At 32.7% G+C, this 23,042-nt stretch overlaps 2 protein-coding genes across 2 annotated transcripts in view; one reads left to right on the top strand and one right to left on the bottom strand.

Moving 5' to 3' along the window:
* LOC128164935 (uncharacterized) overlaps nucleotides 1–3,177 on the bottom strand; it is a 29,979-nt gene extending 26,802 nt beyond the window's left edge. The window contains exons 1-3 of the mRNA XM_052829047.1: nucleotides 3,014–3,177; nucleotides 2,204–2,285; nucleotides 747–823 (exon numbers count right to left, since the gene is read on the bottom strand). Of these exons, the coding sequence (XP_052685007.1) occupies nucleotides 747–823; nucleotides 2,204–2,285; nucleotides 3,014–3,112 (258 nt within the window). The 5' untranslated portion in view covers nucleotides 3,113–3,177. The remainder of the gene's footprint in view (nucleotides 1–746; nucleotides 824–2,203; nucleotides 2,286–3,013) is intronic.
* Nucleotides 3,178–7,058: 3,881 nt separating this feature from the next.
* Nucleotides 7,059–19,140, top strand: LOC128164929 (tetratricopeptide repeat protein 39B-like). The gene is made up of 18 exons (XM_052829041.1): nucleotides 7,059–7,134; nucleotides 8,105–8,136; nucleotides 10,419–10,523; nucleotides 11,022–11,097; nucleotides 12,066–12,198; nucleotides 12,423–12,555; nucleotides 12,643–12,742; nucleotides 12,888–12,953; nucleotides 13,143–13,254; nucleotides 13,441–13,508; nucleotides 13,726–13,785; nucleotides 13,882–13,973; nucleotides 14,067–14,225; nucleotides 14,718–14,835; nucleotides 14,951–15,062; nucleotides 15,334–15,451; nucleotides 16,116–16,232; nucleotides 16,374–19,140. Exons 1-18 carry the CDS (start codon nucleotides 7,081–7,083, stop codon nucleotides 16,576–16,578), a joined length of 1,860 nt encoding a protein of 619 aa, XP_052685001.1. The 5' UTR covers nucleotides 7,059–7,080; the 3' UTR covers nucleotides 16,579–19,140.
* Nucleotides 19,141–23,042: the final 3,902 nt, after the last annotated feature.

Genomic DNA, 23,042 nt, shown 5'->3' with positions numbered 1-23,042 from the left:
AGATAAGGGATCTAGAGGGGTCAAAGCTAAAAACAACCCTTTAGCTGTATCTTTTTTATTTTTCATCCGATTTTTAAAATCTTTTCGGTTTTAAGTTTTGAGTAAAGAGTACAATTTAAAAATTATGGTCCGTAGGGCCATTTTTGACTTCTTATAGGAGTATTAAGGGTGTGAATATTGCAACTTTTTAAAAGTTGAAAAAGTGATTTACAAAGAGTTATCTCGCTTTGCTCAATGAACGTAGAACATTTATACTCTAGGCATACCACGTTTCTATTTGAGAAAGGAATGCTTACTTTTTTATGATTTTTTGGAAATATTCTTTTAGAAATTAGAAATCTCTATAAGTCTTTTTAGAAAGTCTATATATTTACTTTTAAAGTGCTGAAGTTATCTTTTTTTGACATTGCATTATTTATAAGGTTATATTTCTAATAGGCAACTGATTATACCAAGGCGGTTAAGAATTTTTAAATAAAAAATAGATACGATTTTACCTGACATTTACAATCAAAAAAGGGAAAGGGGATGTCGAAAAGCCCTTACTTTTTGTTGAAGACAAAAAAAGTTCTAGTATATTTTTATAATCATAAATACTTTTGTGCCCAAACTACATTCATCCAATAGAAAAAGTCAAAGATGTTTTTGTTTGAAATGCCTCCTTTCCTGATTCGGGTTTCAATACACAACAAATAGAAAGAATCATCTAGAGACCAAGAGTAATTTTGACTTTCTCATAACTTTACCTCATTAAGGCTATTACTCCATGCACTTATCAAGGAATCAGCTTCAACATAAAAAGGTGTGGCCCCATCTGGGTAATCTAAATAACGAAGAAGAAAATAATGTATATTCTAAAATGCTCATAAAAAAGGCAGGGATATGTGAGAAGTCTTCAATGCAATAGTAATACTGTAAATCTACTACATTTGGCTGTGTATTCTATTTAGCGCTTTTGGAGGAATGTGGCTTCCGCTAAATCAAGTGCATTGCTAAATGCCATGCACATATGTATAAGAATAGTCACATTCAGTAACACGCTAATTCAAATTCATGCCAACTTGTTCAAAAACTAATTTCTGCCAAATATCGTACACGCCAAATATAATATGTTTACAGTATTTGATTGGATGTTTGTAAGATTCATTCAATGACAAGAGTTTGTACATGTAATTATTGGAGAACATATGATATTCAATTCAAACACCTAAGGTGGCAGGGGATAGTTTTTTTATTGAGGAAATGTTATAAGCAGATAGTGCTCATATATGTGAACCAATTTTTCAGTGGATTTTTAAATTTGCTAAAATTGGTTTGCATGCAGGGGACACATGGTGCCAACTCTTGAGAATTTTTAAACATTTCAGAATAAATTAAATACAATTTACACATAGCACTTTATAGAATAGCCAGGGACGGTCTCAAATTTTTCTGAAAAATTGCCCTTTTTTCACATTTTCACAGGTCCAGCACCACGCTCCTGTCCCGAGCAACTGCTATAAACTAACTTAGGATTTGTAGCTTAATGTCTACCCATGCAAATAATCACCAATTAATTGGGGGGGGGGGGGCAATCACCTTCTTTTCGAGTGACATTTCGTGTTCTGAACCCACCCCACTTTTCAAGCAAGAAACCGAAAGTAAAAATTTTGGCCACAGTTTCACATTTCCATTCCATATCTGATGAAAAGTGATACCAGTATTAAAGTGTCATATTTCAATGAAATGGACATGAGCTTCTTCTCTATTCATATAATGAATGCAATAAATATTCTAGCAATTTACAACCCTCAAATAACCAGCCAAACTTTAGGTTCTCCCTTTATTTAAGCTAAGCTAGGTCTTCTGTTCTTTAAGCCCATGTGATATTTCTTTAACTCTCAAGGGTAATTAAAGGAGGATTATTTTTTTCATACAACAATGCATGACATGAGCAACGGGATGGGAGAAATAAAGACAGACCAGACTGGGATTTGAACCTGGGAATCGTGAATTTCTAGTCAGGTGTTCTACCAACTGAGCTAACTGGTGCCGGTATTTGAACCAGTCTGACTGCCACACAATTAGCAGTTTCAGTTGATGCAAACTTGGAATACTAAGTCACAGTTAACTTGACAGAAAACTTATTGCAACCTTCTATAGATAAAACCAATTACTAACATAAATTATGTAAACAAACTAAACATGAATCTATTACACTCACTAATTGGTATATGGAGTTTGAATTCATGTTCACTTGCAAGCAGCAACACTAGCACAACATGACCATTTTCATCTGTATTGTTCTAGAAAAAAAGATAAAAATGCAATGGGAAATTAAACTATGTTAATGCAGTAATTGTATGCTATAACTCTTGGGTGTGTGTTTCTTCAACACTGTTACATTTTATAACTCAAAAGGATATACCGGGTAGTTAAATTTACATTACAAGTATCTGAAATCAGAGAGCATGACCTAAAACAACATTACATAATGTCACATGAGTTAATGATAAAATGTAATATGCATAATATCTCTGTACACATTTACCATCACATTAAAATACCTTGTTTTGAAAGATTGTCAATACCAGTAACAGATTTATTCTAACAATTTACTGAAAATAATTCATAAACCATTTCACTAACATTAAGGCAAACATAATTTTAATGGAAAAATTAGTTTGAACAAAATCATGCAATCTAAGATATAAAATAATGTATGAATAATTTATCTATAGTGTAGTCTTATTACATCACACATACATATAACCCTTGCACGGTATACGCTAGAGAGATAAACCAAAAAAAAGGGAATAAGATGTATAAATGTTTTTTTTAAATATTGTTTTAATCACTCTAAAAACATTTTGTTTGATCCAAACTGTAAATAATGTCATTAAAAAAGAATTCTTTATTTCGGATTATATTGTTGTAGTTTGACACCGTGTTTAAACAAAGCAAAAACAAAAAAGGATGGTGATGTATAGGAGTAGCTTTGTGGGGAAAGATGGGAAAACGTAGGTCTTATTACCTCTAACAAGTAAATCAAGTCTGAGTTGTCTTTCTCTTGCCATTTTTCAAAATCTCTATTCAAATGCTCAATGATATTACAGTTGGAATCAGATGTCATGTCCAGAAAATTGCAGTATTTTTGTTTTTGCTTACTAGCTTTTTTTTTAACCGGAAGTCGTAATATTTATTATGATGTTTAATTTACCTCAATCTTGCAAGATCAAAAGCAAGGGGCGTAACTCTCTCTCTCTCTCTCTCTCTCTCTCTCTCTCACACACACACACACACACACACACACACACACACATAGATTGTTCAATACGTAGTTCTTTTTCTTTATTCTAGTAAGTGCAATTTAGAAAATGTAATACTTTGGATCCTTTATATGTAATTTATAAATAACTTTTCATAATTAAGGATGACGTTTACTCAGAATGAAAAAAAAATCCACTGATGATAATCAAAAACCAACTATTGTGTGTTATAGACCTTTTATTGTAGTGTTATCTTTCATTTTCAAAAAAGTAGGTCAATGACCTACTTTTTGAGTTAATGGCCATTGTATATTTTTGGAAAATTAAAGGAAAATCACTTACAATTTTACACTATGATTGAGATTTTCTTAATTGTGAAAATAATACAAATTGCTCAACACTTTTGAATATGAAATACAATTTATGAATGGCAGTGACACTAAATACATACAAAGCATTAAGTTTTCCTTCACAATTTTTATAATTATTCAAGTCCGAATTTCCTCTATCACTTTTCAAATTCCTACCAATTTTTGATCCAATTTTACAAAAAATTGAATGATGATAATACAAAAACATTTATAGTATTAAACTCCTTATATTGATCTTATTCTGTTGGCATAAAATTTATATGAGGTCAAAGATCAAAATTTTGAGATATGGTGTCCTTTCTCGTTTTTAAGCATATTTCAATATTTTTTAAATTCATGCCATACGGTTATTATAATGAATAAATGAGGAAAAACTACCAGAAAATATGCAAAATTAAATAGACTAAAATATAAAATCTTAACTTTTAATATTAGAGTACTACCAAAAATGTTTTAGCAGAATACAGAATCTGCAAAATTTAGTCCGAATTTCCTCTGTTTGGCTAAAAGTCTATTTTTGTTTTGGCATAATTCCATAATATAGTAGAAATATCGAATGTTATGTCAATAATAATTCATATCACAGATATTTTTTGTGTTTAGAACAAATTTTACTCATGACATTGAACTTTATAACAATCCTATTTCGAGAACTCAAACCGGCCTGAGTAAACAACACCCTTAAGTAAGATTACAGTAGTCATGAAAGCATACCTAAGGGTGGTCTAAGTTATGGAACTTGTGCCCAATCCCAATTGTATTTATGTACAATAAAAATATGTTCAAATCATACCTTTAACTATTTTAAGAATTCCAGAGACATCCGTCAATATAACGTAGGTAAAGGTACATTATAATTAAAATACTTTCATCGGTTTGGAATTTACAAATTTTGAAGAAAAAAAATTAAACGTTAAACAGTAAAAATTTTGAAATTCATAACGGGTTTCAAACTCATTTCGCTACCATGTTAGGTAATAAATGGGAAAGAAAATCCTGCCGTTTTAACAAATTAATAATCTGTTATATAACAAATAACTAATCTGTTTTAACAAATTGATAATTTGTTGTAATTAACAAATTAATAATCTGTTATAACAAATTCATAATCTGTTATAACAAATTCATAATCTGTAATAACAAATTAATAAAAAAAAAATACTGCGGCGGCCCTAATACGCTTCCGTACCGACGACATCCAAAAATAAGCATTCAATGTTTATATTTTCATAATGATGTCTATTTGTGTGAAAATTTGGTGTATCGCCGCTTTAAAGTCATTATTTGCGCTCATAGTTAGGGAAATGAAACATACACGGAACAGCCAGATTAAAATGTTATTTACTTAGCTTCTGCGACAAAAAATATACTGCCAGAAACTTTCTGGAGAACATTTTTTTTTTTATTATGGAGTTGATATATATATTAATGATTGTTTTTAAAAAGTACAAATTAAATTGGTTATGTAAGACTGAAAGTTTCATTAATCTTACAATAATAAATATATTCAAAACACGTGAAGACGTTTCTATCTATGCTCACAGCGCATGATTTAGCACAGTGTTTTCATAGAAAATTGAACGTCGCAGATTTCCAATGCAAACATAACTTGAGGGGAAAAATACACTGAATGTAAGTATAGAAAATTGAACGTCGCCGATTTCCAATGCAAAGACAAAGGGAAAATACACTGAATGTAAATATAACATGAAACCTAAATATCGGCCATAATAAGTAGCCATTGGTGATTGTAAACCATTTACGTGTTCGAAAAGAATCAACAAATAGATTAACCACTGTCCAGTAACGCACAGGACTGGTATCTCAGAGAAATGAAGAAACCATCACTCGATTGGAATGAATTGAAATATGCATGGACAAATAATATCGCCGAACAGTATGCATGCTACCGAATACGTCCAATGACGGGGTCTTGTATTCACAAGACTACCTGGGGTTAGAAATCACTTGGTATATTATAATGTTTAACAAGTCAAAGTATACTGTTTACAATAGAGAACGCGAACGCAAGGAGAAACAGATTTTTGCAGTTGCAGTTAAGATATTGGTCATTCGTAAAGGAATATGCCCATTTTAAACATTTATTTTGTCGCAATTTTCAAATTTCCTTAAGTACAGTCATCCTTTCTACAAAATTTGACAAAAATTAACACCAGAAAACCTTTTAAAAATAAGTTTTGTTTTCAATGACATATAAAGGGAAGAAAAGTAGAAAGAAAAATGACATACTTTTGACTCCTTAGTGTAACTGAATCATTATGACTTCTTGTGTAATGTATATCGATCGCACATCCGTCCTACTCATCGATAAATTGTCGCTTTACGCTATCCTCTGAGTATGAGGATATAAATCTTCATCTACTTTTATATGTATTTATTTTTTTCTCAAATTACACCCTCCGTTTTCATCCTCATTTTTTTTTTTTTGTTCGTGTACCAGTTATCTAAATTGTAGTCATAAGTTATGTCCATAGTGATTAAAGTTTAATGATAAAAAAAACTTTAAAAGTTCTTAAGGTTGGACGACACGTTCTTCTGTTTTATATAACTTTTTCTAGGAATTTCTTATTGATTAACTACTACTTTGACAAGCTTTCTTGCCAAATATTTTGGTACCATACCAGGCATTTGCGCAATATACAAGAGCAATCAATTTCCGATATAATCTTATTGAAAATACATACAATTTGAATTGCTGATATAAACATTTTGGCAAAAACATACATTTTTTTTTTTAAATTCAATCATTTAAAACATAATAATAAATAATTATAATTTGATAAATTATCAGGCCGCTAAAAATTTGAAAATAATTATCATTTTTCGAGGAACGTTTTCAACTACGAGTGTGTCTCTGCAGGGACGTATATACGTCCCTGGTCTCTGATAGCAAAAATGCTAACTTTTTTTAAAGATATACAATATAGGGTATATATACTGAACATATTAAGGTATCACACCGGTAATCAATTGTAGCTCCATATATACTTCAGAATTATTTTTTTCCTTGACTGCATTTTTACATTTTCCTTTACTCAGTTTTAAAAATTTTTGTACCACTGAGTAGGATATTTCATGTATTTTGTTAGGTGATGATTTTTTTTCACAGGGACTACTTCTTTCAGGGCTCATGCAGCAGCTTCCTGGGGAGTGTGCAGTCTGTTTACATACAAATGGAAAACACGTGGTTTTGAGGGTAGACCTGTTTGGAGCTAGATATTTTGAGAAAATGCAGTATCGCTTGCCCTTTTTATGGTGTTAGCTGATGAGATAGGTAACAAATAACATTTCCTCCGAATATTTCGTCATGAAAAATACAAACTGATTTTTAAGAATTTTTCCCCCTCTATAGTGTTATATAGTGAAAACAATTACCGGTGTGATACCTTAAAAAGAAAACCATTTTGATCGGGCTCGGAAAGCGGAAAGTCATAGCTGCGATGGCTGCAAGGCAAACAACGATGGCAGACGAAGGGACAGACGTTGGAGACGAGGTACAGTGTACATTATTTGTGTGTAAAGAATGAGATGTATTTCATGAGTTTTCTTAGTTTTTCTTATGCAGTTGACTATTCACCACACCTTGCTTTTCGTAAAAACATTTGACGGTTGTTTCTCGATTGATATCGCAATGCAAATACTGAATAGTTTCAAATCAAGTGGACATCGCCATACAAAGTCAGTACAATACCCATGATATAACTCTTTAAACTCTACCAAGAATAGTTACACATGCGGTACAATAAAAATAATTGGAAAATTTCAATGGAAATAATGTATAATTTTTACCTGGTCACTATGACTTAGTATGTAACTGGGGGATTATTAAGGTTACATAATAAGTTTCCACATCAGGCACATGTTGAATTATAAATGTCCAAATGTTAAATATATAAACAATCTATTTTCAACAAGTTGTAACATAACAGGAGGGTAGTTAGGCCTAAAAGGTATTTAAGTATTCTTGGAAAAAAATTTAATCCCTTTCATTTAAAAGGCCAAATATTTGGAGTTTGAACCATATGTCAGAGTGCATACACCCGATCTCACTGACAGTGTGTCCCATTTTATCCTTGCATCAAATTATGCATTTTAATGTGTTAAATTCAAACTGAAAATATCATGAATTGCTTTGCAATATAAAATCGAGCCCAAAGAAAAAACAAAAACTAGGATGATTGACATGAATTGAAATAGGTGAAATTTCTCAGAACTGAAATCATATATGGTAGATATTGAATGCAGATCATAGTTCCTCTTTAGAAAGTGTCAATAGTTGATACTAATTACGATGGGTCATTGTAATCTTTCAATGTTACAATGACAAACTCTAAAACAAATGTCAATTAGACAGCATGAAATGTCAGTTCCAGCAGTCTGACACATTACTGCTCCCTACAGGTTAACTAAAATGATTGTCAGTGATCATAAAATAATGTTACATTGTTTTACATACATTTGCAGGAATTTGAAGATGCAGAGGAGACCTTGCCCATGTAGGTTGAATTTTTACAGTAATTTATGACTTGATATTAAAGTAAAGTAATTACTCATTTCTATGAATTTAAAGACATATCAACATTCCAGATCACTGTTTTCAAAGAGTTTTCTTATATTTTTGTGCCTTAAAACATTTATTGTTCAGAGTATTTGATACACCAATGACCAAGAGTGTTTTATAAATGGTACCCTTGTGGTCAAATTGTAAAATAAGTATTGCTTCTTATTTCAAACATGGCCAATTGTGGTATAGTGATGGGGTTCAATGATAATGAATGATTAAAAGAGTATGTCATTAGGCTATCTGGTGTGTCCATCAACATACTATAAACGTATTACATTTGGCCATGTATTCTATTCAGCGCTTTTGGCGGAATGCGGCTTCCGCTAAATCATGTACATCGCTAAATGCCATGCATACTTTTATAGGAATAGTCTCAATGAGGAAAACGCCAATTCAAATCAACGCCAACTTGTTCAAAAACTATTTTCTGCCAAATATCGTACACGCCAAATATAATACGTTTACAGTAATAGCTCAGTGGCTAGAAAATAGGCATGGTACAGTAGAGGCCATGGGTTTGAGACTTGACTTTTCACCATCATGCTATTAAATTTGATGTCAAAGGTATAAAATTCAACTGAAGTTCTAAAAATTGGAGGATGAATTGTTAACAAATAAGGGAAATTTTAATTGAAATTAGCACCATTTTGTTTTATAAATTTGCTATCCTGTTTATTTGTGGAAAGAAGCCCTTCATTTCTTCATCAGTGGTTCTGAAAATACATTATATAATGAAGATGTGTGTGTGGTTTATTTACAGTAGAAACCTTATTTTACGCGAGTACTTAATTCTGCGATTTCCCTGCTTTGTATCAAATTGCGAGAATATAAAATTGCGAACACAAAATTTTCATACTAATAGCGAGCGCAGCACGCTGGTGCGCGGCGCAAGCAAGCGAAACAAGCTCTAAGAACCAGTGTTCGCGGGAAAAAGAACGAGCTAAATTTACAGTTCTTCAAACAAAATTTTTTGTCTACGTCCCATATTGCTCTCTAATGTTTTCACCCGTGGTGCTATGCCAAAAATGGCCGACTTTTAACTCATAATTTACGGTGTCTTAAGGTTTGAAGACACGTTTTGAGTACCGCATATGCTTCGGCAAGACTCAAGAGATTTGTTACGTATGCTTCCATACCATCGTATATTGAGTCGAGATATGTAAACAAAGACGAACAAATCATGGATGACGTCACAATCCTCTTGCGCTATATTTCCCGCGATAAATTTAGAAGTGGATCAAACATCTGTAATGCGTGTACTAGCTATTTCAATATATAGACTGCGATACCTGCCTAATTGACATATGATTTTTTTAAATTTTTTTTTTATATAGAGATTATATAAATAAATACTAGCAAGAGCCATACTTTACTCCATTTTTAAGCTAATTGTGCATGCAGACGAACAAATCATGGATGACGTCACAGTGCTCTCGCGCTATATTTCCCACGATAAATTTAGAAGTGGATCAAACATCTGTAATGCGTGTACTAGCTATTTCAGTATAGACTGTGATACCTGCCTCATTGACATGATTTGTTTTTATTTTATTTTTTTTTATATAGAGATTATATAAATAAATACTAGCAAGAGTCATACTTTACTCCATTTTTAAGCTAATTGTGCATGCATGTACAGTAGGCAAGGAAGGTATATGAGTAGGGAGGAAACAAACAATAGGAATTTTGAACTAAATAAAAAGGAATAAAGAGAAAAAATAAACAGTTAAAAAATTTATGTAGATATTGCATATAGTCAAACCATTAAATTTAAAGGTGGGAAATTACACACCTACTAACAGGGACCGGTCTCTCTCTCTCTCTCTCTCTCTCTCTCTCTCTCTCTCTCTCTCTCTCTCTCTCTCTCTCTCTCTCTCTGGAGAGGGGTAGGGGGTTGCGCTGTGTGTATCATAACCATTAAAATTAGTACCTTTGGCATACTTATTGTAGAGCAATACTCTCTCAAAAATTCTTTGACGTTCGTTGATACTTAAATAACACTAGGTTGACAATGATGCAAGGTATGTGTAATTCTTGCTGCGCTCGCCAGAACGGTAGCACCGTAAAACATATTATCTTACAGTTTGTAACTCTCAGATTTTAATATTCGCGAGGGATGCTTCTCACAATTTTACGCAGATATTTATTCCTCATGTTTAATTAGGAATCTACAGTATGAACCAATATTCAGAGTTTAATGGCTTCCTTTCTTAGGCCTGACGACTGGACCCTTTCCTCCATGATTGATCAAACCAGGGTAGCTCTTCATCTGTTTCTCAACAACAGGTTCTCAGAGGCTAAACACAGAATGGAACCTTAGTAAGTTCATATTTAAGATACTCAAATTTTATATGTATTCTGCTATAACGCTTCCAAAAATAAATGACATGTTTTGTCCATTCATTTGTTTTAATGTTATCAAACTGGACACACTGAATGGCCTTGAGAAGTTGTTGCATGACTCCCAGTGATTTTCAGATGTATGCTAGGTTATCCATTCTACCTATGCATCTGTGTATATTAAGGCATACCTTAAAGATGTCAAATGTTTTTTTTACCATTTTAACAAGCATATCCATGCACATAACGATCACCCAAAAATACCAAGGTATTTTCACAAGGTTTTTGCTTTACCTTTTAAGATATGATGCTTATACCACGTCCTAAATACCAGATAGTATGATTATCTGAGCAATATCTGGGAAAATGAATGTAATTTTATGTTTTATATTACAAACATATTTTGTTTAGTTAATTATAGATTCCTTTTGATTGAAATGTTTGTGTGATGATTGATTTTTCACTCTTTGTTTTCAGCGCTGACAGAAGCATGTACCATGCCTTGGGATATAGCACCATTTTGTACATACAAGCTGTCATGACTTTTGACATGGTGGGTTTGCCTATATTGATATTCACCAGCTGTTTATACCTACATTTAGTTACAGAAATGAATTAAGTAGTACACATCTGATGTTAAACATTTTCTACATTTTTTGAACTTGAGACAGTGAAAATGACAAAATATTCATGTGATACTGACAAAATGTTTACTCAACTGTGCATTGAGAATCCAACAAAATATTAATTCACTCAACTGTATGATGAGAATCCCTGCATTATATGGTGAATTGTGTTATGGAGATAATGTTGCCGATCTTTTCAGCAGCTAAACTATTGCAGTATTCTTTAATCAATAATGTATCTTTAATTTTTAAAAATTACATTATACAAATTACTTTTTAGAGCCAAAAAATGGTGAATTTAATTTAAATAATATGTTTGTACTTTAAAGGAAATTTACCCAAGGGATAAAGTGTTAGATAAGAAAGTAATCTCCCATGATCCATATACTGATCACATAGCAATTCTGAAAAAGAAACATGTTCAGGTCTCAGAAGTATAATCTTTCCTTACAGCATTTCCTGAAATTAACAGCACAAGGAAACATCCTTGTTCTTGGTAACCTCTTCATCAACAACACTTTATATCCTGATGAATGCATTTAAAGTCTAACTGCTTATTCTTTAATCTCTTACCTTATGTAACACAACACAATTATTGTATAATTGTCTTTTGTCTGTTTCCCTTTTAATTGATATCTATACACCATGGTCAAGTATTTTGAAGGTCATGAAACCAATGTCAAGGTCAAAAGTGTCTGTGATTGATTAATAACTGATCAAGATGAGAGTCATTTAGCCTAGAGTGGCTACCGGTAGATAGATAGAGCTACTGCTTTAGTACTTTCATGTCAGCGTCTCTGAATGAGCAGCCTTGGAACTAGTGAATCAATATCCTCATAATTTGAAGTGAAAGCTTTGTAGAATCTTGCATCATGACTGTGATTGAATTTTCCAGCAAGACATAGAGCAGGCTATCCAAGCTCTGAAGAAAGCTATCAGTGTTTGTGATCGGTATAGACACAAGTTCTCCATGCTTGAAAGTTTCTCCAAGACCAGATCCAGGGCCATCTACAATGATCTCACCGAAGGTAACAAACTCTCAACATTGCTTGTTGATTTTAGAACTTTATATATTTCAGTAATCTGTTCTAAGGATTTTTTCTTAGATTACTTTACACACATGATATATGTAATCAATTTTGAAAAATATATACTCTGTCCCAGGGTTTTTTAATGGATCGCTTTCTGTGCAATACTCCACATACCAGTAAATCAAATTTGGAATACATGTACAGTTTTTTTTTCACTGTAGAGGAAATCCATGCAGAGCTGTGCTATGCTGAATGTCTTCTTCTGAGAGCATTACTGTCTTTTGTTCAAGATGAAAATTTATTGAGTTTTGTCAAGGGTGGACTAAAAATCAGGGAATGTTACAAAATTTACAAGTAAGAGAAACATTGAAAAGCAAAATTTGCAACCCTTCTAGCTTGTAAGATTTTGAAATGCATTCATACTCTGTTGTTATTTTTCAGAGAATGCAATAAAATGATGGAAAGATCAAAGTTTTCAGAGGAAGAACAAAAATCTCATTTTGAAACTGGTGTAAAGATGGGTGTTGGGACATTCAACCTTGTAAGTACAGGACAGTACTAGTTCATGAATTTACCTTTATAAAGGCCAGACATGTGCATGCCTTGATGCTTGAAGAGCATTTTCCGATTCATAAACTCTTGTATACTATATCTTAAAATAAATCTTGGGTCTTTTTTTTCACTAGATGATCTCATTGTTACCAAGTAAAATTCTAAAGCTCTTAGAATTTGTAGGATTTTCTGGAAACAAGGTAAGTTTACATTATTTTACCTGTTTATTTATTGAAACAAAGTGACTGTTTTTTAGTTTACTTCGAACATTGTTATGTGTATGCTATTGATCCTGAAGTTTAGAAAAATCTTCAGATATTATACATTTGTTATAGAATTTCTTATGCAGTACATAAAGGTACATGTATTCACATGCTTTATGTATACAGATGTATGGATTAAAGTGTCTATCAGAAGGCAGCTATGATCTCAATAGTCTACGAGGCCCTTTGTGTTCCATAATCATGATGGCATATCACACAGTTGTCTGCTATATTTTAGGTGAGATTTTTGTGTACTGTTATCTTTCTCCTAACAATAACATTTCTGAATTGCAGGACAATTTCCAGATTGCCTCCAATATTAAAGACTTATCTATTATATAGTTTTGCCCCTTTATTTTAATTTGTTTTGAAACATTCCACCTGGAATCTATCCTATCTACTTAAACTTAATTTTGATTCGTAGGACTAGCAGATGGTGACATTAATTATGCATCAGAGCTGTTAAAACCATGTCTGAAACAGTACCCAAAGGTAAAATTGGATTCTTAATTTTGTATCCTTTCAAGGTGCAGATGCAATTATAGTTATTATACCAGATTTTTTTAGTTACATGTACTTTTGAAGTTTTCATTTGTTTTACCTATTCCGAAATAAGGAAAAAATTGATATTTTTTTTTAAACTTTATTAATAAATGTAGAGAACAAATGGAGTACAGAATTTGTATCTGTCTGTTTACTGTTTGTATAGGGTGCCCTGTTTCTGTTTTTTGCTGGGAGGATTGAGGAGGTGCGAGGAAACATTGATGAGGTAAGCCTTCAAATTATAAGTATTACATGTTTGTAAAAAGTTTTATTTAAATCTGTGTTCAAGAATTTTAAATACCTGTTGGGTTTTTATATTTAGGCCATTGTAAAATTTGATGAGTCCATTGAAAGTCAACAAGAGTGGAGGCAGTTTCACCATTTAGGATATTGGGAGCTTATGTGGTGTCACTGGTGTGTTATCAATATAAGACTTCTTTGCTCTTAACTTATCAAAAAAATTATGAATTATATATAACAAATGTAATGGAGCTCTTTTGACATCAGTTTCAAAGGAGACTGGTTAATGGCCATGAAGTATGCAGAAAAACTGTGTAAAGAGAGTCGCTGGAGTAAGGCCACCTATACATACCAGAAAGCAGCATTCCTGATGATGTGTGAGGACCAGACGGAGGAGACCAGGGCTCACATACAACTTCTTTTCAAGTAAGTTGTGTTTCAGGTATTAATAAATGTACATAATAACATGGCAACATTATTGTTACATGTAGTGAAACATTACAGTGGTAAACAGGATTACTCCTAGAGCTCAAGGTTTACCATTAACCATTGCTAGATGACGGTGATAAACTGCTCCAGTTCATTTGGAATTGTTAGTATGTTCAAGTTATAAACTGAGTACTGTAAATGCAGATGATTAACATACATACACAATATATGTACTTAAATTTCATATAAATATTTTATGAATAATTCATTAGAAATATACTTTAGATGCAAAAAGATATTGATTCAATTTAAAAAACGGTATCAGTACAAGTTGCAGTTTTCGTTTTACATACCAACTCACTCCAACTTTCTGATGATTTCTTTCATCATTTTTGCTTTTGATGATAATATTGGCAGTGACCTTCTCTTGTTTTACACTTATCAACACAATTTTTAACTGAGTGTTAAAGTTACCTCATCTGTTTGTAGAGATGTGCCAAGATTAAAACAAAGAATTGCTGGTAAATCAATTCCTATTGAAAAATTTTCGGTCCACAAAGTCAAAAGAATTCTGGAACACAACACACATTTAGTGTTACCAGCACTGGTAAGAGCTCATTTATATATGATGTTGACAAGTGATCCTATAACTGTGAAATAAAAAGGATTAAAATCAAGTAGTGTAGTTACATGTACTTGAATGATGGTTGTGAATATTGTAGGAACTTGTGTATGTGTGGAATGGTTTTAGTATATTAGGAAAACGAGAAGAACTGGTAGACTCAGTACTAACCATAGTAGAAAATACATTAAACAAAATCTTGAAGGACTCAGGTATGTTCGCTTAAACTTCTACAGTTCAAATTTAATCAAGCTTATGATTCCTGTTTATGTAATTTGGCATGTACATATTAAATTTATATTCTAGCTACCATTATACATTTTTAGGTTGAAAGCTTTTATTGTTTGCTTTTCAATGTAAAAAAAAAAAGCCAAACAAACAAACAAAAACCCTTGGCATAAAAAAGTATATGTATTGTTTTTTTGATATGTACCAGGTAAAAGCATGTATTTTAGTGGCGTTTTATTTTTCATTTTTAAACAGAGGCAGATCCATTTTATCATGACAACTATTCCTTGGTCATTCTTCTAAAAGGAGCATGTTTAAAGTGTAAGGGTAAATTTCTACAGGCTGAGCAATGCTTCAAGGAGGTGCTAGAGAGGTATGGAGACGCACAATTGCAATACAGAAAAGAAAACTTAAGTTACATATTACAGATTCAAGAAAATGCCTAAGGAAATGGTTTTTAAAAGATAATATATTGTTTTGGAAAATGAATAAGAACACAATGATAAGTCCATACACATAATGGGAGAAGAGGAATTTATAGTATTCAAATCACCATCGGGGTATTTGTCAATGCTTTAGGCAAAAAAAATTAATTTATTTGGTCTGTTTCTTTGTCGTAAAAATACCCCAAAAACATAGCTTTAAATTTCCAAACTTTTTCAGATTATAATAGCTAGAGGTTGTGTTTTAAATAAAATCTTCAATTGCCAGTATGGGAATGTACGATAGTGAAGGGTCCAACATGCACGACTTCATTATAGCTTTGTTAAAAGGAAGAATATAAAGGTCATATTCTAAAAACATAATTACATTACACATAGAGAGGATAGTCGTATTGGCTTTTAAGAATGCTTTATAGGTGGCTTTTACATCTAGAATTGCTAGATTGCATTCCATGGGAATACATGTGCCATTTTCATTGTTTTCATTTTCGTATCTGATTTTAGCACAAGTTTATCACAAATCTTCTGTTTATAATAAGTAAAACTCTCAGTATTTACATGGATTTAAAAGTACTTGCCTGTGTTTCATTACAGGGAGAAGCTAGTCAAGCATGACACGTACCTGGCCCCCTACACTGCTGTGGAGCTAGCCCTGCTGAACCTGAAGCTCAATGACAAAAAGCAGGCGCTGTTTTATTTAGACAGGGCCAAGTAAGATTCAATGCTTTGTTTATGGGTCATTTTTTTTAGGTCATATGCTTTTACATCACCAAAATCTAGCCACCCAATCAGTCCTAGGTGTATCATTGACAACCATGAAATATAGTTTTGAAATACTTTATCTTTTTTTAGGAAAAATTACAAAGGATATTTATTGGAGTCCAGATTACACTTCAGAATTCATGCAGTGAGACTACAGTTGACAGGCTCTGATAATGATAGCCTGGGGTCACTGGATCAGGACCCAGAGTCGGACCCCCGACCTGAGGACGAGGATTCTAACTCCTCCACGGCTGTCAATGATGACACCAGTCCATCAATGTCAACAAAACTGTAACCAGGAGATGTAGCTTGTCAAGAGTGTGTTAGATAATGCCAGGAATTAATAAGTAGATGATAAAACCATTTCCTAAAAAGTCTTTTGTTTTAGTGTTCAATGAATTTTGTCATAATAAGAGTTTACTGTTGCATTTTTCATTTGTTTTTTTTTTTTAAATCATTCTCAAATTCCAGTTATATAAAATTTGACTGTGATACTGTTGTTCTGAGCTGTTGGTTTAGTTGTTACTTTTAATTTGCAGGTCTTATGAAGTTTCATTTATGATAAAGGTGTAAATGTCAAAACAAAACTCATAATGTGTCTTAGAAAACTTTTTGTGCCAGAAAATATATTTTATTTCTATGTGATGATCTGTTTTATTTTAGAAAGTAAATCTTGAAAATGTAAGGTTTATTCTGGGACCAGAGTAATGGTTGTGCATGTTTTCAACATGTTTGTAATACATGTATGTACATGTACTCTAAAATGTGCTTCTTTACAAAGGAGAGATGGTGTCAAATACCCAAATCAAAAAGTACAGAAATAGAGGTGCTGGAAATGTAACTTCATGTAACAGCCTGTCATTAAATGTACATGTATTAAGTTGACTGCACTCTAAAATTTCCATTGATGGTATTCTGATATTTTCTTCATTTTCCTGTTGACTGGCTGTGATTAATATTGCGTTATGTGTAGGACGTGGTGTCTCATCTACAAGATATATTTGATTTTAATATTTCAATTTTACCTGCGGTAGTTTATTATTTTTTATTTGTTAAGGCTATTTAATTGAAGATACCGTTTTTGATTACAGCTAAATTTAAAACAACACCCCACCTCCCCAACCCAAAGATAATAAAAAACCATATAATGATATTTTTAACATACAATGCACGTGTAGATATATTTTGCAAGCAGAAAACTTTGAGGTACAAATCATATTAAACCAGTTTTTTATTGAAAAAAGAAAAGAAAAAGGATAAACCAGTTATGAAATTAAAAAGAACTTTTAAATGTCAACTCATGTTTTTAAAACAATCTGTAAAATTGACACAAGACAATTGTGCTGCTTGCTTTTACTACCTCCTCTGTCATTTATTGTTTTTAATTGCTAATATTGTAGGTATAAGAGTTTACTCCATTCTGTGAATATTCTGAACATGTGTTTCTCTTCAAGTGTTCTTAATAGTGGTCAGTTTAACTTTTATGTGTTGCAGATACTGTCATCCTTTTGATATTTGCTCTTTGTTTAAGTTTACAAAATATTTTTGCTCATGAGAACTTTCTTCTGTAAATGTGATTTTTCTCCTGATTTTTCTCCTGCAGATTTTTATTTCAGTATTTCTTGTTAATTATGAATGATTCTTTTAGTGTGAATGATTAATAAGTATATTTGTAACTTAAGTTTTTATTGTGAGACAATATAGGGTTTTTTTAATATGATGGAGAAGAAATCAGGTTTAAAGCTTTATTTTACCATTCCTGTTTAAATTGATACAAGTAAAATTGTTACCAATACAGTATATATGATATGTTAAGTTTTCTAAATAGTTTCTTCAAAATAGCTTGTTGTTTTACTTCTTTTTTAAATTTTGTTGAATAATACTAATGCTTGTTTATTAACTTCAGATCCATTTGACATTTTTCTAATTTTCTGAAAAACATGTACATTCAGATTATATGATTTTTAAAGCCATTTTAAGAAGACCAGGCCTCAGGATCTGGAAGAAGTCTTGGACTTAAGTCACAATCTATACACTGTCTTAATGGCTTGTGATTGAAAACATTTGAAAAATGACAGGCTATTAAAATGTCTTTACAGAACATTGATAGTTACAAATTTTAAGTGTAATTTATGTTTACATCTCATAATTTTATGAATGATTGCAATTTGGACTTGTCTAAAAATGCTTCATGATACTGAGGCCAGTACATTGAATAGTTTATGTCGACATAAATTTTTAACATCTTTCAGTCTTTGGCTTAAAGTGAATAGTAACATCTGTTTGACTCCATGCTGCACCTTCTTGGTGTATGCTTCTCCATGCTGCACCTGCATAGTGTTTGTTTCTCCATGTTGCACAGTCGAACCTTCCTGATGTATGTTTCTCCATGATGCACCTTCATGACTTATGTTTCTCCATGCTGCACCTTCATAGTGTATGCTTCTCCATGCTGCACCTTCACGCTGTATGTTTATTCATGCTCTACATTCATTGTGTATTCTTCTCCATGCTATTCTTTCTTGATCTTTGATTCTCTATGTTGCACCTTCATGATGTAGGTTTTGTAACTTCAGCTGTTTCTGATGCATGAACTATAGAGTTACATCACCAAAAGTCAGCAGTCTTGTAGCTCTATCTATTAGTGAGAGTGGAATTATTAGTGATGTAATTATGTTTGTTTCCATTTTTTGTTGTTTATTTATTGACAATCCTATAACCTCAAGGAGATAATCAGAACTGCTGATTGCTATTTTTGTTTTATTGTAAGAACATGTAATTTACCTTGAAGCCGGTTTTCAGTTTTTTACTCAAATTACTCAATAGAATTATTGCATTAAAACAGAAATTTCGTTTAGTTTTTGTTGTATCTTTATTGTTTTGCCTAACTCATAAATTATATTTTGGTATAAATGATGGATGGAAATTTATACAAAGTTCTGCTGCCTGTAATGCTGACAGTGACCTGGATAGCTTATAAGAAGCAGTGAGAGGATATACGCTTCTGAGGACATACCGGTGATATGGTATTTTTAAAAATATAATTTATTCATGATGCCATAAGATATCTGGGTTTATATTCTCTTTTATTTGACTTGTTCACAGTATGACTTACTCAGTCATGTCAGTATATAGACTAAAGGTTCTGTCACACGATGCGATATTTCATCTGATTTTCTTATCTGATTTGCTTTTGACTCAATTTATGCCGTGTAACCACTTTAAAAGTCGAAAGCAAAGTCTGAAAGTTGATTGAAAATCGAATATTTTCAATTGACTTTCAGGTATGAATCGTGACAGACAATACAATAATCGTTTTGAATTGAGTGCATAGATTGAGAACCGATTGTTAAATTGTATTATTATTTATTAATTATAATGACCACCTGTCCTCAACAATCGACTTACCTGGACAAGTCTGAAAATCTTATGAAGTCTGGGGCTTTTCAAATATTGCAATTATAGAAAGAATTCATCTGAAATTTTGTAAACTCCTACTCCATTTAAATCAATCAACTCGAGATTTCATGATATATGGTGAACTTGGTCGATACCCACTTGAAATTCAAATTAAAACACGCATTATTTCTTATTGGTCAAGAATACTTACCGGAAAAGATACAAAAATTGCAAAGTTAATATATGATCTAGGAATTTGTATGAATCACGAAATTGGGGGGAAAATCCCTTGGTATGAAAACATCAAACATATTCTAAATAACTGCGGTTTATCTAATATGGATTAATCAAACTATACATAACTCACAATGGCTAAAGGCAAAAATAAAACTAACGTTGGTAGACCAATTCAAACAAAATTGGCAATCTATTCTACAATCATCCCCAAAAGCTCTTAATTACAGAATTTATAAGGAAGAGTTAAAATTTGAACATTATTTTGATACATTATCAAAAAAAGATGCAATTACTTTTTGTAGATTTCGAACATGTAATCACCATCTACCCATTGAAAGTGGACGTTGGGCAAATATACCCAGACATGAAAGATTCTGTGCTCATTCCAATAAGTGCGAAATAGGAGATGAATTTCACTACATACTTAGCTCTAACTCGTTGCAGCAAGAACGCAATCAATGCTTATCAAATATAAATACTAAAATAAAAAATGCTATAATTAGTTTTAAATTTATAATGGCAAGTACAAAACACTGTTCTTTGAGGAAATTATGTGCTTTTATTAGAAAAATAAATAAAAAATGCTCCCCAGGTTAGAACCCCCATACTTCACATTTGTATTAACAAGTCAGAGTAGTATATGGGTTTTTTTTTCTCTCTCTCTCGCTTACGCATGCATTTTTAATTAATAAGAAATACCACAATGACATATTGTATCATTATAATCTCTGTGTACCATTGTGCAATGGTGTTGAGATTGAAATATATAAATGAAAATGAATGATGAAAAATCGCATCATGTGACCGCGCCGATAGAATGCGGGCTAGGGCCCATCTGTTAAGTGGTAAGGTGTAGGTACATGTGTATAGTCTGTCCCAATTTATTGCTTCCATCACTTAATAAAAGTACACATACCTGTGAAAGAAGTACAGTTGAAATCGATGAATTGGAAAATATCCAAGATATCTTCATTGACAAATTATCCCTTTTCACTCATTAAAGTTTACAGAAACGAAAACAAATTTGTTACGAAGATTTATAATGGGAAATTTTTACATCTTTTCTCCATTAGGAAGTACTCGGGACACCTCGCGCAATTTTTCAACGTTATCATCCGGGCTTATTAATGGCTTATGCAATGCAAAATCTCTGTAGACTTTCTGTTTTGGGATGTGTATTGCAGGCACGTAGCATCGGGGGGTGGGGGGGGGGGGGGGGTGGGGGAAAGGGGTCTGCCCCCCCCCCCCCCACTTTTTCTCGCAGCAACAAATTTATATATAAAAAATTGAATTAACATGGAGTTGCCCCCTCCCCCCCCCCAAACTTTTTTGGGAGTATGTAAAAAAATTGATATGAAAATAAGGAAATGAGGAGTGAAATTGAAGTTATATACTACGCCCCCCCCCCCCCCCCCCCCCCCCCCCCACACACACACACACACGCATTAGGATTTTGAAGATTTTGGAGACACTTTAAATTTTTAATTTTTTTTTTCTTTTTTGCTTGTCTAGATTTCTGGATGAGTCTGGCCCCCCACTTTCAAAAACGATGCTACGTGCCTGTATTGAAACCTGAAGCGGTAGAGGGGGCGTTTCAAGACAGATAATCTGGACATTTTTCATATTAGTGGATGAACGTAGTTTGAGCATAAAGGTATTTTTTAATATTATCAAAATATCAAGCGAAAAGTGATTGAAGCAAAAACTCGGGACAGAGTATAGTAAATGTGTCTTTTCAAAACAACTGTAGATTGTCGGCTCTTTTGAAATGCTAGAGTATTTACCTGCTGAAAAAGTATACCACCCTTACCTTTATTTCGCCTACACCCGTGTTTGATTGGAAAATACCTGTTACTAAAAATAGATACAGTACCTGTAGGAATTAGGCACTGATCTTATAATGGTGTTTGTACAAGCACGAGGTATCGAGAGATAGATAGATTAAAAGTAGGGGGCAAGACTCATCCAAATAATCTTCTAATTTTCTAAAATAATGAAAATCCTAATGGGTGAAGGGGAGGGGGTTGTTATGACAGGCACGTAGCATCGGGAAGGGGGGGGGCTGCCCCCAACCCCCACTTCTTTGCACAGCAAAGATTTTTCTTAAATTTACACACAAAAAATTGAATTAAGAAGCAGTCCCCCCCCCCACTTTTCTGTGACCAGTAAAAAATTGAATTGAAAATAGGAAATAAACTGTGAATTTGAAGTTAAGACTATACCTACTCCCCCACCCCCCCCCCCCTTTCCCCCACGGATTAGGATTTTTTTGAATTTGGAAAGTAACCTTTTTCCCTTTTTTTTAAAAAAAATGTTTTTGCTCGTCAAGAATTTTTCTTTTTGGATGAATCTGCCCCCCTTCCCCCCCCCCCCCCCCACTTTCAAAATCGATGCTACGTGCCTGTATGGTGTAGCGTACCTATAATTTCATACATTTACACCGTTAATTTCCTTCATTTTACTTTAATTATTTTTTCATATGTAAATTTAAGAAAAATGTTTGCTGCGAGAAAAAGAAATTCAGAAAACTTGCATCGAAAAATGAATAAATAGAACTATGTGTACAAAGTCAGTTGATATTCTGGAACCGTAGGTAAGTTAAAATAGAGTATGGTGTTCTTGAAGATATTTGTTTATACTGAGTGTGCCCATACTCAGAATTAAACAAACGAATCCAACAGATAAGATACGTGTGATATAAACTCTCTATTCTTATCATGAATGAAGTGAAAAGGAAAAAAATATTCACCACTTGATGGAATAGAGCTGGCAACCGCAAATCCAAAATTACCTACGTGTTACCACTATGCGCACGCATATACATTTTAACACTTTCGTGTCTTTTCAAAGCAATATTAGAAAAGTCACTAAATGAAATATTTGTCTAATTTTCAGTATTTTCCCTACCACAGTTCAAATGTAGCTAATTATCGAAATCGCCAAATAAAAAACCCCCACCTAAAAACCCAACAAGACAATGGTCAATGTTGGTTAATCCAACAAGGAAGTCTATATTTCGTCTCATCAATTCATATTTAAATCCCTCACCTTTCTGATATTCCATAGTCAGGCCATCCTGCTGCCTTGCTGCCTGACACTCTGGATCCACTCTGTTTGACAACT

Source organism: Crassostrea angulata, chromosome 10 (assembly GCF_025612915.1).
Source record: "Crassostrea angulata isolate pt1a10 chromosome 10, ASM2561291v2, whole genome shotgun sequence".
Classification (NCBI taxonomy): domain Eukaryota; kingdom Metazoa; phylum Mollusca; class Bivalvia; order Ostreida; family Ostreidae; genus Magallana; species Magallana angulata.
The sequence above is the reverse complement of the archived record's forward strand: the minus strand, read 5'-3'. Positions and strand labels throughout refer to the sequence as shown.

Bases quoted from the DNA above. Each gene is read 5' to 3' on its own strand.
- LOC128164929 (XM_052829041.1), top strand. From the start codon at position 7,081: ATGGCTGCAAGGCAAACAACGATGGCAGACGAAGGGACAGACGTTGGA. The intron at 12,199-12,422 runs GTAACAAACTCT...TTTTCACTGTAG, and splicing joins CTACAATGATCTCACCGAAG to AGGAAATCCATGCAGAGCTG. The intron at 12,743-12,887 runs GTAAGTACAGGA...TTTTTTCACTAG, and splicing joins GTGTTGGGACATTCAACCTT to ATGATCTCATTGTTACCAAG.